The sequence below is a fragment of the Mercenaria mercenaria genome, chromosome 15 (assembly GCF_021730395.1).
Source record: "Mercenaria mercenaria strain notata chromosome 15, MADL_Memer_1, whole genome shotgun sequence".
Lineage (NCBI taxonomy): Eukaryota > Metazoa > Mollusca > Bivalvia > Venerida > Veneridae > Mercenaria > Mercenaria mercenaria.
The window spans coordinates 68,618,796-68,637,257 of record NC_069375.1 but is presented as its reverse complement, the minus strand read 5'-3'; the positions used below and the strand labels follow the sequence as shown (position 1 = coordinate 68,637,257).

The 18,462-nt window shown below is 35.0% G+C and overlaps 1 protein-coding gene across 11 annotated transcripts in view; it reads right to left on the bottom strand.

Annotated features, from left to right (window-relative positions):
* The window catches only part of LOC123528858 (centriolin-like), a 145,101-nt gene that overhangs the window by 19,706 nt on the left and 106,933 nt on the right, over window positions 1–18,462 (bottom strand). For 9 of the 11 annotated variants that reach the window (XM_053525539.1, XM_053525538.1, XM_053525540.1 and 6 more), the window contains 9 exons: window positions 11,999–12,163; window positions 10,602–10,727; window positions 10,057–10,206; window positions 6,807–7,024; window positions 5,866–6,023; window positions 4,912–4,985; window positions 4,375–4,563; window positions 3,587–3,640; window positions 1,836–1,937 (listed from right to left, as the gene is read on the bottom strand). In XM_053525539.1, coding sequence (XP_053381514.1) covers window positions 1,836–1,937; window positions 3,587–3,640; window positions 4,375–4,563; window positions 4,912–4,985; window positions 5,866–6,023; window positions 6,807–7,024; window positions 10,057–10,206; window positions 10,602–10,727; window positions 11,999–12,163 — 1,236 coding nt within the window. The remainder of the gene's footprint in view (window positions 1–1,835; window positions 1,938–3,586; window positions 3,641–4,374; window positions 4,564–4,911; window positions 4,986–5,865; window positions 6,024–6,806; window positions 7,025–10,056; window positions 10,207–10,601; window positions 10,728–11,998; window positions 12,164–18,462) is intronic. The other 2 variants (XM_053525542.1, XM_053525549.1) reach the window with 1 other exon arrangement.

The window sequence follows — 18,462 nt, the reverse complement described above, 5'->3', positions numbered from 1 at the left end:
CTTTTTACAGACTGGGGTCATGATGGTAAACAAGTATGCAAAATATGAAAGCAATATCTCAATGGGCTTTGAAAATATTTGGGGTGGTATGCAAACTTTAACATTTGTGTGACGCTCACGCTAATGCTCACACTTACGCTCACGCCGACGCCGGGGCGAGTAGGATAGCTCCCCTATTCCTTGAATAGTCGAGCTAAAAACTTTAATAAAGTTGTTTCATACAGTAACTAAACATGATTAAAATTAACCTTTAGCCTGTGGGCGGCAATTGATTTAGCCACTGCAGACCAAAATCAGCCTGCATAGATCATGGTCTGCACTGTTCACTATTCAGTCTGTAAATTTTTAGTAAACACCCCTTTGAATAATAAGTAGTACTGCCCAAATTGAATGACGGACCAGTTCATTTTAGAATTTAGCAGGGTAAAGGTTAATGAATCAGGTTGCCATTTAATTTTTTCACTTTTTATGTAATGTAGCATACATTCTACTGAAAAACCCCTTCTAAACAGAAGACCCTTAAAAACTGAACTTTAACTCTGGTCTGGAGGCTGTTTATTCAAGAAGGGTTCCACTGTACCATCTAACCTTATAATTAAATTCATTCATTGTTATTCCTTTGTAAACAGTAAGTCTGAAAACTTTTTTACTTTCAAATCACTATTGATCACATAAAAAACTTTTAAACCTTGCACAGTATAAAACAGAATGAAACATAGATGAGTGAAAATGAAATGCTGAGTAAATGTAGAAAGCTTACGAACTTACAGACAGCATGTATACACTTTAATCAAACTAACTGTGAACATATTTAAAGCAGTTGTGCATTTATACAAAGCAATAAAGTGAAAGTGTTAAAAGATTGTGTTATTTATTCATATTCCCATTAAATGTTAATTATATATCATCTAATCATAGTTAATTAATAAATAACTGAGGTGAAGACAGTGAGTGTAAAAGAACTGAGGACCCGTAACCATGGTTACCTTAATACCTTCACCATAATTATAAGCCACTGCCATATTCACTCATATATCTCAATACCACTTAAAAACCTTTTTCTATTGATATACTGCTAGGACACGCACTTAAAAACAGGGTTTGTACATAAGTCAATGGTAAAAAGGATTTCCATTTCTTTTGTCATGATTAGCTTCCTTGACAAAAAAAAGACAGCCATTTTTTGTACCTGATACAAACTTGGATGATTTCGTTTCTTAATTTAAATTTGTTCTGAATTTCCAGAAGTCTGTTGTAAATTTTGTGTCAGTGGTGGAAAAATTCTATAACAGTTCTAGTCTGGTTCCTAGACTTCACAAAAAAAGTCCATAGCAAAGCAAGGTACAGCATCATGTGATGTCATGATATTTTTCTCTGAGTCACAGTTTATTTTACACCACTGGTTTACCTTTTAAAAGACTTTTTTTATTTGACAAGTCCATGAACTTAGAAAAATTCTAACAACTAAGTACATATTTGGCTACACCTTTGAAGACAAACAATTGAAAATGTCTGATTTTCTCCCCTAAATTCTGTTGAATCATTAATATTCATTGTGAAATCATTAATATTCATGAGGGTCCTACTGTCATGAATATCATGGCTGGATCAAGCCAGGAAATTTTATCCCAATAAACACAGAAATGTTCCATACATTTTTAACTTTACAATCTGAAAACCACAAGTTCTTGCCCCATGAAGTCTTTCCGGAATAAACCATAAATTTCACATCCACGAAATTAAATGATTTTACAGTACAAAAAATACATTTAATATATTCTGAATTTTGCACAAACCCTGTTTACAGTTTGATTAAATAATGCACACGATGTTACCTTTAGGTTCATGATATCGGCAGTAGCTACTGTTAGCTCGCTCTGTTTGGTATTGAGGTCAGTACGAATATTATCTAGCTGGTAATTGGCGGTGGAGACAAGCTGAAAAATTGTTGGCGCAAATAACCAAAAAATACCATCACCAAACTGGTCAGGATATACATACAGCAAAACACATTTGTAGCATTACAGACAATAAGAAATTCTTAAGAAAAACAGATTTATGAACAGCCAAGGAAATCTTTTTGCAAATCCAAAATCTGGCAAACTTCCGTTTTTTTCCCCCCTTTGAAGCAAAAAGTTTTATACACCAATAATTATTCTGATATCCACTCAATAATTCACATCACTACTGTAACAAAGATAAAAATTAATAGACTTATTGCCAAATCTAACACAGAAGTTTATAAATTACCACTCTGAATTGAAAATGTATGTGAAAACAGGTTGTGAAAATTGACCTTTTAAAATCAAAGGCAATTTTTCCTTACAGAAATACCAAACTTGATCAAACTCCTATTTTTTTCTTGAATAAATGTCTTTTGCTGCATAAATGTTAAAAAAGGAAATTAAAAATTCCGAAAATGAAATATTAATAACAATTTTTAAAGGATGAAAATATGCTAAAGCTTTAGCACTAATAACTTGACATTTTAATGGCTGTTTCCAATTAAGGAATGCAATTAAGATAACAGAGAAGCAAATTTTAGAGGAACTGAAACTCTTTGTTATTAAGATAGCCATGCCAAGCAAGGCGCATGAAGATGAATAATGAGTAATGAAAACAGGTATGTATTTGTATGAGGTGAATTTTGTTGATTGCAGTTACTTCTGTACAACCTCCCGCAAGTTTACAAATGGAGCCCACATTCTATTTATAAACTTTTTTCTGAGTTACAAAAGTATCAGTAGCCTTTCAAAATTGAAATATTTAGAAAAATTTTCAGCAGAGTTAAGGTAAAATATAGCTTTCCAATGACATAATACACCCTTCAATTTATGTGTGAAGCAGACTTATGAGTGAAACTGACATGAGTGAAGTCAACTTGTGACTGAAACTACCTTAAGACTTAAGTCAACTTGTGACTGAAACTGACCTATTAGTGAAGTCAGCTTTTGAATGAAACTGACTTAATACTGAGGTCGGCCTATGACTGAAACTGACTTATGAGTTAAGTCCTGACTGAAACTGACTTAAGATTAAGTTGACTTATGACTAAACTGCCTTAGAAAGATGTCGACTTGAGTGAAACTGCCCTATGAGTTAAGTTGACTTATGAGTGAAGTTGACTTATGACTGAAACTGAGTTAAGACTGAAAATGACTTCTGACTGAAACTGACTTATAAACTGAAATGTCAACTGATTAGACTGAAAATCTACTACATGAGTGAAGATGACTTATGAACTGGTAAACTGAATGAACCTGACTTAAGATTGAGTTAAGACTGAAATGACTTCTGACTGAAACTGACTTATAATCAACTTTGACTGTAAATAACTCATGAAGAGTCGACTTGATGGAAATTTACCTGATACAGCATTGAAGTTGACTATACGAACTCTGACTGAATTATTATTGAAGTTCATTAGTGCAACTATCTTCAGTGACTGATCAACTCTAATATGTTCATATCAATATCTGTCTATTCTACTCTTTTTCCTTTAACTAAAGATTTTCCTCTTTTTCTGGGTTTAAGACTGAAAGAAAGACGAAGATGACAGAAAGAAGAATGAAAAAACAAAATTTACCTTTTGAAGTTTGCTCTCTTCTTTTTCTACTTCTTTTCTCACTTTGTTTAAAGACTGAAAAGAAAATCAGAAATACAAATTAAAACAATTTCACCTGGTAGAAGTTTTTACTGATGCTTTATACTACAGAAGTTACAGAAGTTAAAGGTGAAGGGGAGGCCCAGTTGTTAAGGTGCCTGCCACTCAACCCAGAGATTGTAGGTTCTAAGCCCTATTGTGACCTCAGCCTCATCTCCTATAACACCAATACTGGTTTGTCTTCAGCTGACTTCAGACTTTTTGAGACTTTAGTTTTTTTTGTTTAAGTTGGGTTTAAAATCTATCAAGAACATTTTTTGTCATATCTTCATTGTTTGTACAGAACAAACTCAACTACTCGGATGTAAAACCAAACAATTGACTTCTTAATATACTGCAACAAATTGGTGTTCTTAAGACTTAAAGTGGACCACGCCCATAAAACTGAGCAAAAAAAAGCCATTTTTTTTTTATAGGTTGTATGTAAAGACAATAAACATTCCCTAAATGTTGTATTTATGTCTTAACCTTATCTAGGAACAAGATCCAATAAAAAGATTACAGGTTGTGTTTCAGTGAACGGTATAGTCTTTCTTTAATGTCTGTTACATCTTGGTAAAATAATACTGTAATATTTACAGCTGTTTTTTAACTGGAGAAACTTTCTTTACAATAATGCAGTTTTTGGCTGTATCATACCTATGCCATACCTATGTCTGATGAAATAATTTATTAACAATTAACATATCATCTGCCTTTTTTAACTGTACCTTTCTAGTTTCCTGATATTCAATCTCTCGTTCATCCATCGTTCGTATCAAGTCCTGTAATTCTTCTTCCCGTTGACGTTGCTGTCGGATACAGTCGTCATGAGTGATCCTCGATTGACGTATTCCTTCATTCAAACGTTCCATTTCCAACTTAGCTTCATCTCGTTGTAGACTTGTATCTCTGAGTTGCTGAAAAAATAATAAAATTATGTTATCAAACCATCACCGAATAAAATAAAATCTAAGGTAAATGACTACATATACAGTTAATTCAGTGTTTCCAAAATGTTCAGTACATGTACTTAATCTAACAAATTAATCAACTGAAATGAAGGCCTAAAGCTAAACAAATCACTCTTTAGCCTGGTTCAAAGATAAATTATTAAATGGGTAAGTTTTGACCAAAACCAGGTTCTTATTAAAAACTTCCAGGTTCAGAATCAATAACATCAATGCTAAACCTAGCAGTCTCTGTAAGCAGTCAAATCTGTATGACCACTGCTTTGTTGCATTCTCAATACAGTAACAAGACAGTACCTGTTCCAGGTGGGTGATACTTTTCTCAGCATCTTTTATCTGTTCTTTGTACATTTTCAACTCATTCTTCCCATCTGTAATACAATAAAAATATGGCATATCATTTAAAATTTGTTTGGTTTTGAGTTATGTTGACATAGTTTAAGACATCAGCCAAGTTTTTAAGCTTCAAACTGTGGAGGAATACTGTTGGTTTAACAAACGGTTCCATTCCAGACATTATTTCAGTTTCACTGGACAACTGACCTCCTGCAAGCTGGCTTCTGCACATGGAGACTTTTGTACCTTGCACATGATTTCAAACACAACGGGCAAAGGTGTAACATCACAGCTAGCTCATTTAGATCCTTCTTATCTGTTTTGTTATAAAATATCATGCAGTTTATATTTTTAAACCTTTTCACACACAGAACCCAATGCACATGTACATCTGAAAGGCCTAATAACCTGGAAAGTAGACTTACTTTATAATGTTACACAATTTGTTCACATATCCATGTACTTTGTTTATGCACACATGTATGTTGTTCATGTAAGCACACAAAAATATGACACTTTTTAACAGGCAAAAAGACCCTTAAAACCACACTTCGAAAGTATTATCTGTAGGAAGCAAAATGTTCATGTTTTTTTTTCTTTGTTTTGTTTTGTTGGGTTTAATGTCATACAGATACACTATATGGTGACTTTCCATCTTTTCATGGTGAAGGAAGACCCCAGGTATCTCTCAGTGTATCACTTCATCATGGACGGGCACCTGGGTAGAACTGCCGACCTTCCAGGAGCCAGCTTGATGACTTCCTCACAAGAAGAAGTGTATGCCCAAAGTGAAGCTCAAACCCACATCGGTATGGGGCTAATAATCTGAAGTCAGCGACCTTAACCACTCAGCCACTGAGGCTGTGTTCCTTTAAGTACTTGTACATACTGAAATAAGATGACGAGATGTTTTACCTTTAAGGCTGTTTTTCAGATTATTCATGTCTTTCTGCATGTGAGCCTTCTCTCTGTTCATGTCATCCATCTCCCTCTCTCGTCGCTGTAACTCACCCTCTAACGTCTCCAGTCTACGAGATGTACTGTCAATCTTCTCCTCCATCGTATTCTGACTCCTTGAAAAATATTGATTGAAATATTTTGCATTAAAGTACCTTAAATCTTCTGTAAAGAAAATTTGGATAATAGATAGGCATAGTACTGTAAAAGCAGAAATTTTCACGAGGGTTTAATTTTTGCTACATTCGCAAGGCCCTACATCACACGAAAAATTAATCCTCTCGTAAATATTTACATTGTGTATAATTCAAAGTAGAGTAGGATACCATTTTAACAATTTTGCAAATATTAAACCTCGCAAACATATTCAAAATTTCAAATTGGCGAAATTTTGACCCAGTGAAAATTTTTTACAGTATTAAAAACGCGTTTTCCTCTGTCAGTTTTGTTTGATTGATTGTTTTTTGGTTCAGTGCCGTTTTAACAGTATTTCAGTTATGACAGGCAGTAAACCCAACAAGTGTTTCTGGATTCTGTACCAGTATTAACCTGTTCTCCTCAAGTAACTGCCAACTTCCCAACATGAATAAGAGGTAGATGACTAATGATTTCAGACACAATCTCTTTTATCAACTGTCACAGACAACATACACCGTGCCCAGAGACCAGACTTTCAACCTCACAATCTGTAGCTCTGCAGTCTCTCTTTTGACCTAAATGGCAGGACAGTAAAGTTTTGTCCTAACATTGCAAAATTATCATTATTTGTGAGGGACAAACTTTCATGTATTTAATAGTCGCATAATTAGACACAAAAAAAATAAAATTTTCAAGTGTTTCACACAAAGGGGTTATCAATTTGAAGATAAATAATCATATAGTATATAATAATCTCTAACCTTCTCATGTGTGCAACTTTGGTATCGAGAGTTTTGAAAGTTTCATCCAACATTTCTTTCTCTCGAGTCATGGTGGAAATCCTATCCTCGTACGACTGTTTCTCCATAGCGAGTCGTTCAACTTCCTCCCTATCACGTTCAATAATGCCCCTAAAACGTTCAAGCTCAGCCGACTTCTTGTTCACATCTGAGTTGTAGGATTCTAATGCATTCTTTTCCTGAATATATTTTAAACAATTATTCATATATGGCTTGTTAACACATTCTTCAAGTCTTGTGCTACATAAATTGAGTAAATCGTGCTGGCTTATTCTTTCAGGATTTAAGTACCATGCATATTTCATTTTATGCTAACTAATGAACTACTGCATTCATTCAATCAGTGAAATAAATTCCATATCAGTCACTTGTTATAGTCACTGGTTATCACTCACAGTACCATTTTTGCCACCAATAAAGCATAAAATAACTGAATACGTATAAAATAAAAAGATTTTTTTTTGTTTTGAATGGGGACGGTATATATCTCATCAAGCAGTGATAAAATTAGGACATTTTCACGAGCGAGAAATCCTCTGTGTATTCTTATATAAATAACAACAAGAGGACCATGATGGTCCTGAATCGCTCACCTGTTCCCACATGACCCAGTTTTGAGTATGACGTCGTTTTTTCTATTATTTGACATAGTGACCTAGTTTTTGAGCTAATGTGACCCAGTTTTGAATTTGATCTAGATATCATCAAGATAAAAATTCTGACCAATTTTCATGAAGATCCGTTGAAAAATATGGCCTCTAGAGAGGTCACAAGGTTTTTCTATTTTTATACCTACTGGTCTAGTTTCTGACTGCATGTGACCCAGTTTCGAAACTGACCTAGATACCATCAAGGTGAACATTCAGACCAATTTTCATGAAGATCTATTGAAAAATATGACCTCTAGAGAGGTCAAAAGATTTTTCTAATTTTAGACCTATTGACCTAGTTTTTGACCGCAGTTGACCCAGTTTCAAACTTGACTAGATATCATCAAGATGAACATTCAGACCAACTTTCATACAGATCCCATGAAAAGTATGGCCTCTAGAGAGGTCACAAGGTTTTTTTATTATTTGACCTACTGACCTAGTTTTTGACGGCACGTGACCCAGTTTCGAACTTGACCTAGATATCATTAAAGTGAACATTCTGACCAATTTTCATGAAGATCCATTGAAAAGTATGGCCTCTAGAGAGGTCACAAGGTTTTTCTATTTTAAGACCTACTGACCTAGTTTTTGATCTCAGCTGACCCAGTTTCAAACTTGACCTATATATCATCAAGATAAATAGTCAGACCAACTTTCATACACATCCCATGAAAAATATGGCCTCTAGAGAGGTTACAAGGTTTTTTCATTATTTGACCTACTGACCTACTTTTTGAAGGCACGTGACCCAGTTTCGAACTTGACCTAGATATCACCATGATGAACATTCTGACCAACTTTTATGAAGATCCATTCACAAGTATGGCCTCTAAAGAGGTCACAAGGTTTTTCTATTTTTAGACCTACTGACCTAGTTTTTGACCACACGTGACCCAGTTTCGAACTTGACCTAGATATCATCAAGATGAACATTCAGACCAACTTTCATACAGATCCCATGAAAAATATGGCCTTTAGAGAGGTCACAAGGTTTTTCTATTATTTGACCTACTGACCAAGTTTTTGAAGGCACGTGACCCAGTTTCGAACCTGACCTAGATATCATCAAGATGAACATTCTGACAAATTTTCATGAAGATCTTTTGAAATATATGGCCTCTAGAGAGGTCACAAGGTTTTTCTATTTTTAGACCTACTGACCTAGTTTTTGACCGCACGTGACCCAGTTTCGAACTTGACCTAGATATCATCAAGGTGAACATTCTGACAAATTTTCATAAAGACCCCATGAAAAATATGACCTCTAGAGTGGTCACAAGATTTTTCTATTATTTGACCTACTGACCTAGTTTTTGATGGCACGTAACCCAGTTTCGAACTTGACCTAGATATCATCAAGATAAATGTTCTGACCAATTTTCATGAAGATCTTTTGAAATATATGGCCTCTAGAGAGGTCACAAGGTTTTTCTATTTTTAGACCTACTGACCTAGTTTTTGACCGCACGTGACCCAGTTTCGAACCTGACCTAGATATCATCAAGGTGAACATTCAGACCAATTTTCATAAAGACCCCATGAAAAATGTGACCTCTAGAGTGGTCACAAGGTTTTTCTATTATTTGACCTACTGACCTAGTTTTTGAAGGTACGTAACCCAGTTTCGAACTTGACCTAGATATCATCAAGATGAACATTCTGACCAATTTTCATGAAGATCTTTTGAAATATATGGCCTCTAGAGAGGTCACAAGGTTTTTCTATTTTTAGACCTACTGACCTAGTTTTTGACCGTACGTGACCCAGTTTCGAACCTGACCTAGATATCATCAAGGTGAACATTCTGACCAATTTTCATAAAGACCCCATGAAAAATGTGACCTCTAGAGTGGTCACAAGGTTTTTCTATTATTTGACCTACTGACCTAGTTTTTGAAGGTACGTAACCCAGTTTCGAACTTGACCTAGATATCATCAAGATGAACATTCTGACCAATTTTCATGAAGATCTTGTGTAATATATGGCCTCTAGAGAGGTCACAAGGTTTTTCTATTTTTAGACCTACTGACCTAGTTTTTGACCGCACGTGACCCAGTTTCGAACTTGACTTAGATATCATCAAGGTGAACATTCTGACCAATTTTCATAAAGACCCCATGAAAAATGTGACCTCTAGAGTGGTCACAAGCAAAAGTTTACGCACGGACGCACGCACGGACTGACGGACGGACGACGGACGCCGGGCGATCACAAAAGCTCACCTTGTCACTTTGTGACAGGTGAGCTAAAAACAATAAAATGAGAAGTTAAACCACATCAAATAGTCTCCCCTGCTTATTTTTTATACATTTTCTTTAGTGCAGAGTTCATTCCCTTGTTACAATTGAAGCAAGGTGAAGCAAGTTGACAGTTAAAGCAAGTCTTAAATATGATGTCCTGAAGGTTTTAAAAAGAATTTCTAACACAGAAATCTTGTCTATACTTTCAGATTCTCTATTTATTTACATGAAAACTTTTATCCCATGAATCCATTTTCTCACTGAAATATGTGACACTCAAAATTCTGTTTTTATTGTATGCTAACAAACCCACTTACATCAAGTAATTCTCTCTGTGTTTTCTCCAGTTCGGAAAGCTTCTGGGCATGTTGAGATTTTAAGTTGTCCAGTTCCGTCTGCTCCAATCTCTGCATCTCAAATGTATGTTTCAAGTCTGACTTGTGTTTGTTCACAGTGTTCACAAGTTTCTGAAAATAATATAAAAGAAAATGGTCAATTACACTCTCTGTTTTTGTATAATTTTAAACTTTAGTCTGCTGGTGGCAAATGATTCTGTCTTTGTGACCAGTGCAGACCAACATTAGCCTGCACATCCTTGATACTTGATTCTAATTATTGTTTTTGAGTATATTTCAAGGATTTATGGCTTATGTTTGTAATAAAAAGAAAAATTAAAAGTTGAAAAAAAAAAAAAAGATCTTTTTTTTTCAATGTTTAAGTGATTTTCATGGTCACATATTTGTAACAGCAGAAAGTAATGAACGTAACACAAGGGGAGGTAATTACTGCTGGGAGTTTGACTCAGATGAAGACATCATTGGAACAAACAAACACTCACATAATTTAATTCGAGAAAAATTACCTGCAAAATTTCATCATCTGTATCAATCTCATCTTTGATTTTCTGCAGTTCCGTTCTTTTTGACTTGATCTGTGAACTTAGGTCTGACTTCTGTACCTCCAGATTTCTTATCAGATCTCTTTGTTCCTATAACAGAAACATTTTAATGTTATAATTCAAATGTTTCAAATCTGAACGTAAAATTTTGCAGCCCACTTAACCACTTTCAAGTCTGTGACCTGAAAAAATACCAATTTTTCAAGGAGTTATTATAATAAAATCTGTTAAAAGTTCCAGTGGAAGTATAGAACAAAACTAAGCAACATAACAGCACTCTTGGTTTGACCAAGTCTGTTCATGAGAGGTAATGAAATGTGCAACACTCCTCAGGCCCACTAGTACAGGCTTAACCCTTGTCATGCTCGACACAACTGATTCTGTCTTTGAGACCAATGCAGAGCATGATCAGCCTGCACATCCTTGCAGTCTGATCAAGATCTGCACTGTTCGCCATTCCATCAGTATCTTTTTGGTAAGCACCCCTTTAAACAGTTAATGGTACTGTCCAAATTGAAAGATGGATAAGTTCATTATAGAAGATTTAGCAAGAATTCTATTATAGTAAAAACAAATGTACTCCATGATCTCCAAAGACCAGAAAATATAACATAACAACACTGATTCCAAGTACAGAGAGACTTTTTACCACGGCCACACAGTACTTAAAGACTGGGTCACTGCTGTTACGAGAGTAAAATTTGAGACAGATAACCAATCTCAAAATTCCAGCATCTGATTGGTTGATACAGAGCACCAATAATTATTTGAAATTGGCCAATGGCAAGGCAGCATTCTGAAACTGGTCTTCAAACCCTACCTACACTGTGATAAAGGGAGATGTCGAATGAGGGATGTGGTCTATCACCTTTCTTCAATATTTTTCTTTTTTGAGTTAGGCACCATAACATTTTGCTAATTATCCATTAATTTAAGAAAAGACAACTAATCCAAATGAAGGAGATTGGAAAAGCAAACATTTTATACAGCTAGACAGTTTCTGCATTTTAAGGTCTTTTTTTAGAGAAGACGTCGTCTAGCGGAACCATCTATCAAGCTGAAGGTTGTGTGTTTGATAATGACTCAATCAAGTTTATAGTGTTCATCACAGTCAAGCTGATATAAATAAGTATAAGATTAATATAAGGTGAGGACGTTCACAAAGAGCACAAAAATGCTGAACAACAATCGTTCGAAGTCTGCTGACTCTAGGTCAAACACTTTTTGAGATATGCATAGGTTAAATTCAGATAGACAGACTGACAGACGGACAAGGGCAACTGTAAGTTCCCTCCCATTCCCCCACATTTTTGGGGGAACAACAATAGAGAATAAGGTCACACCTGGCAGTAAAAACATACCTTAAGTTCTCGTTTATTACTTGAGAGTTCGGACTCAGTGTCCCGTATCAGCTGATTAATCTCTGCTTGTTTACGTTCTAAACTGTCAGTCAGGAACTGTAACTCTGTCCGCTTTTTGCCCATCATGTGATCAACCTTCTCAAGCTCATGTTTCTGTTGATCTATCTGTAAACACAGAAATCAAACACTTGAACACCATGAAATTTAAGACAAAATTTGCCGTAAATTATAAATTTTCATCACAAATATTGATTTTTTTCCAGTTCATTTTTGGTCTCTTACAATGTGCATGACTGTATGAATTTGTATGTATGTAATGACCTGGACCATTTAAGTTCAAAACAGACAATAACAATTTCTGTTCTGTTTTGTTCTAAGTTTTAAATGAAGATATTCAAAATTTCTACAATGTCACTGAACAAGCTCTGAAGTGATTCTGGGAACAATGACACACAGGGCTTGAACCCTGTTTAACTTATGTATGCCATACCACATATTTTTTTCTGATCACAGAGTATTTTGTGTTTCATCAAAGTAACCTTGGAAACTTCAAAATATATACACAGGATCTGCTCTTTAATCTTGGAAAAATCTTCTTCCTTGATGAAAATAATTGCTTTAATAAAAATGATAATAGGATATGCTGCTAGGTTGAAAAGCTCTGGTAAAAATAAAACAGGAGATCACAGAGTGATCTTGGCGCCCACCAATGTGCCATTTTTGTGTGTTCCAAATTTCAAGACTTATTGACTAGCTCAAGGTCAAATTTCATTTCCGTACACAACACTGTGCATGTGGTCTAAATTTGAAAGCTGTAGCTTGAGAAATGTGAAAGCAGGTCACTAGATCAATTTCAAGGACAAAGTTCTTTGTACACAAAACTATGCATGTGCATCAAGTTTGAAGACTGTAGTTTGAGAAATTTGAAAGTAGGTCACTAGGTCAATCTTAAGGTCAAAGTTTATTTCGGTACACAAAACTATGCAAGTGGTCCAAATTTTAAGGCTGTAGCTTGAGAAATGTGAAAGTAGGTCACTAGGTCAAAATCAAGGTCAAATTTCACTTCAGAACACAAATCTATGCATGTGGTCCAAATTTGAAGCCTGTACCTTCAAAAATGTGAAAGTAGGTCACTAGGTCAATGTCAAGGTCAAAGTTTTGTTTCGTACACAATCCTATTCATGTGGTCTAAATTTGAAGCCTGTAGCTACAGATATGTGAAAGTAGGTCACTAGGTCAATCTTAAGGTCAAAGTTCATTTCGGTACACAAAACTATGCAAGTGGTCCAAATTTGAAGGCTATAGCTTGAGAAATGTGAAAGTAGGTCACTAGGTCAAAATCAAGGTCAAATTTTATTTGGAATACAAAGCTATGCATGGGGTCCAAATTTGAAGCCTGTACCTTCAACAATGTGAAAGTAGGTCACTAGGTCAATGTCAAGGTCAAAGTTTATTTCAGTGCACAAAACTATGCATGTGGTCCAAATTTGAAGGTTGTAGCTACAGAAATGTGAAAGTAGGTCACTAGGTCAAAATCAAGGTCAACTCATGTCAAGGTTCATCTTGCCACTCAAAACCATATAATTATGTGGTCCAAATCTGAATGTTGTAGGTTATTGACAAAGGATTTTAAAACCTTTTCCCTATATAAGTCTATATGAACCATGTGACCCCCAGGGCGGGGCCATATTTGACCCTAGCGGGATGACTTTAACAAACTTGGTAGAGAACCACTAGACGATGCTACATTACAAATATCAAAGCCCTAGGCTTTGTGGTTTGGACAAGAAGATTTTCAAAGTTTTTCCCTATATAAGTCTATGTAAACCATGTGACCCCCGGGACGGGGCCATATTTGACCCTAGGGAGATAATTTGAACAATCTTAGTAGAAGACCACTAGATGATGTCACATACAAAATATCAAAGCCCTAGGCCCTGTGGTTTTGGACAAGAGGTTTTTCAAAGTTTTTCCCTATGTAAGTCTATATAAACCATGTGACCCCCGGGGCGGGGCCATATTAGACCCCAGGGAAATAATTTGAATCACCTTGGTAGAGTACCACTAGATGATGCTTCATACCAAATATCAAAGCTTTAGGCTCTGTGGTTTTGGGCAAGAAGATTTTCAAAGTTTTTCCCTATATAAATCTATGTAAATTATAGAAATAAACAAAGGGCCATAACTTACTAAAAAATTGTTGAACCAGTCTGATTTTCAGGGGGACACAACTAGGGTACCAATACATCATTCTGACAAAGTTTGGTCAAAATCCCCCTGGTAGTTTCTGGGGAGATGCGATTACGAGAAATTGTTAACGGAAGGACGGACGGACGGAATGACGGACGGACGGTCGACGGACCACGGACGCAGAGTGATTTGAATAGCCCACCATCTGATGATGGTGGGCTAACAACAGAAGATACAAGTATGCTACAAAAAATAATTTTTTTTGCAAACATTGGCCAACTAATAATATAATTATATTTTGCCAATTTAAACTTCTTAAAAGCGTTAGTTGCATAACTATCGGGGTATGTGTGCATATTTTGTCACTACACTCATTTTGTGTTGTATGCCTGCATCAAAAACACACACAGTTTGCTGGCAGCTGTTTTAGATTGTGTTAAAGCACAGTTTAGCAGCAAAACTTTTTAGTAATGTTTTTGTAATATATGTGTATTTTTTTTTCATTATAACAGTGAAATATCAAATCAAACCAATGAATAGGTAGGCCATCCATATTTCCTCCCATTAAATTTAATGCAAAGCAAAATTCTCTATTCAAGAAATACACTGGTGGAACAGTGGACAAATAAAACCCTTTTATATATTATTATATATAACATTTCTCATTATTTTATAAGAAAGATTTTCTTACTTTCACACTGGTAATATTCCAGGTTAGGATAACACCTAAAAATTGCTATAAAATATTGTGATCCACTTCTCATTTAAAGAAGGCTCAGAATGCTATCTGTTTATAATGTGGCAGCCACAAACTTTGTTATGGACATAAAATATGCCTATTTCTTATTTTCAATAACTGTTTACTCATATATGTGTCCAATATTTGAATATTAATCAGCTATGCAGACAACACTATTGGATACATTGCTTATGATTACCTCCCTTTATGGCTCTTATTTTACATGTTCATTGTGTTATATTGAAAACAGTGATTTTCTAACCAAAGAATTATGCATTGCATTTATTTGAATACCTGCTTTATCTGTTTTTAAGATAAATCTTAAAGTCTTCAGGAACTTTAATGTTGAAATACATGTATCTGTACTACACTACAGGCATGGTAAGATGGTCAAAATCTGGACTGGACAACATGTCACATAATTTCAAAACTTCAGAATGTTATTTTGTCATATTGCACCCATTACAGAAAAAAACTGATTTATTTTGGTAAAGGTCAACCTCATTCTGTTCATTTTAATTGTGAAAGTAGAATGAAATAAAAAAATCACAGACCTATTTCTTGAAAAATTATCTGGGTACCTCGGTATCCATTGGCTAGCAAAATTTTAAGGCAATTAATGCAAGTAACAATATAATACTTTTAGAATTTTTAGAACACATGGACACATATTAAATCAGCCTACCAAAATAAATAGGCCATCCATAAAACCAAATTCTCTATTAAAAGCCAATTAATAATAAATCAATTAGTAGTCTTAGGAAAATCACTCGAGTTTCACAAAAAAACAACACAATTACCTTTTCCACATACTACCAATATTTTAAAAACAAAATTGAAAAAATAAATGAGCCACGCCATGAGAAAACCATAGTGGCTTTGCGACCAGCATGGATCCAGACCAGCCTGCGCATCCGCGCAGTCTGGTCAGGATCCATGCTGTTCGCTTTCAAAGCCTATTGTAATTAGAGAAACCGTTAGCGAACAGCATGGATCCTGACCAGACTGCGCGGATGCGCAGGCTGGTCTGGATCCATGCTGGTCGCAAAGCCACTATGTTGGTTTTCTCATGGCGCGGCTCAAATCTAAATTATTTATCTACATTAAACATGCACATAAACCATGTCTTAACATCAGAAGGATGAACATTTCTTTTGTACTGCCATGATAGTGTAATCAATTTAATATTTAAATTTTTGGTTTGACAGTCATTGTTTTGTTGAGATTAAGGTCATTCTGATGCAATTATAGGTCATATGGCGGCTTTCAGCTCTTTGTGTTGGTGTAAGACCCCAGATGCCTGCTCTAGGCATTATTTTAAGCACAACACTGAACCACTGGCTTCACATAAGCCAGCTGTATAGATTCCTCACATGGAGAAGTCTACACCTGTAGCAAGGTTTCAGATCAACGATAGCGAGAAGCAAGATTTGACAGTCAAATAGAAAAACAAATGTCTTAATATGGTGACGTTCTATGCTTCAATGCTAGGGGAAGATGCCCTATCTGGTAGTTTTTAGGAACTCAGGCAGCCAGACCTGCATAGCAAGTACAACTGACTACATGCCAGTCGGAATGTTTTTCCATATAAAGGAATTCTGACCTCAGCACGTTTTTAACTGACACGGAGCTAAATCTATAATTTATTGCAATGGCCTGAACCACCTTGTCAAATAAGTTCTACCTGATTCTGCTTATCCTGCTCTGTAAGGTAACCATTCTTAACATAATTTACCAAACTGACAAGTACCTTACAGTAAGCCAGTTGTCAGTCAACTCAACAATAATCCAGTAAGATAACAGCCTTGCATCTATTTACAAAGCTGATCATCATAAATGCATATTTGGGGCAGAGGTGATATCATATAAGAAGTAATCTATAAGAAAATTTAATGTTCTAGTTTTGGTTTAAATGTCAGTATAAAAGAAATGCAATGGTTTTAGATGAAAATAAAATCAAATATATGTATACATATATAACACAGTTTAAAGCTTTCACATCTATTACCATGTTCAGAAAAACTGGAAATTTTCAGAATAGGTACTGCAGAAATATAAAATATGTTGAAAAAAGTTGTATCATGGCTCCAAGCCATAATGGATGCTAATCAAACTTAAATTGTTCATACCTTTTTGATGAAAGATATAAATACATTGTCAAATGATACCTTCTTGATGCTGATGTAAAAGCTTTAAAACACACACAAAAAATAAACATCTAGATTTTTGATTCATGTAATATTCAATTTCAATTAACCTTTACCCTGCTAATGTCTAAAATCTATTATTATTCGAAGGGGAGCTCACTGAAAATTTATTGACTGAATAAACAGTGCAGACAATGATCAGCCTGTAGGGATCAGTGCAGGCTGATCTTGGTCTGCACTGGTCGCAAAGGCAAAATCACTTGCCGCCAACAGGCTAAAAGGTTTAAGAGATTAAAACAAATTTAGTTTTCCTTGAAATTTTGCGGGCTGATGCAACCACAAGATCCACCAAACACTAAATCCACCAAAAAAAAAAGTCCCGAAAATATAACATTAAATTTACTCCATAGAAACAGTCTAGATGTTTATTTCCATTGGTCAAACAATACACAGGTTTTGGGTAAATTTATACATTTCTTGGCTGATATGATATGAGAATGATCTTACCTTTTTCTTATACTATAATATGAGGGAAGAATGACATATGTATGAAATATGGCATATGAATGAAATAAAATGAGCATATAAAACCCAAACATTCCAGTCTAACTGTAGCTAACTAGCAAATCATCAAGCATCAATGCAACTAATGGTCTTTAAAAATATTTAAAAATTTGAATGAACTGTTTATCTGACTGCAACATAAGTCGAATTGACAGAATCTAAATTTAAAACTGTTAAGCTCACTGTTCTGCAAAAAGTCATATTGACAGAATCTTCATTTAAAACTGTTAATCTCACTGTGCAATAAAAAGTCAAAATTGACAAAATGTAAATTTACACACATTTTTAGATAGGAAACAAAAATTAATTATCTAATAAGTTTTGAAAGAAATTGATTTGCCAATAATTCACATATTACATTAAAAACAAGAGGGCCAAGATGGCCCTAGGTCGATCACCTGAGAAACACACCATAACAGTGTAAACATGTTTGACCTAGTGATTTCATGGAAACATATATTCTGGCAAATTTTCATTGGACCAAAAATGTGGTATCTTGAGTTTAAACAAGTATTCATGAAGATCACTTGAAAAATACAACCTCTATTGCATACACAAGTTTTTTCTTTGATTTGACCTAGTGACCTAGATTTTGACCCTAGATGATCCATATTCGAACTTGATCTAGATTTTATCAAGGCAATCATTCTGACCAAATTTCATGAAGAACTATTGAAAAATACAGCCTCTATGGCACACACAAGCTAAATGTTGACAGATGACAGACAGACGACAGACATCCAGTGACCACAATAACTCACCTGAGCATTGCTCAGGTGAGCTAAAAACACCAAGGGGTTTTCTTATCTCAAAACTCACAGCAA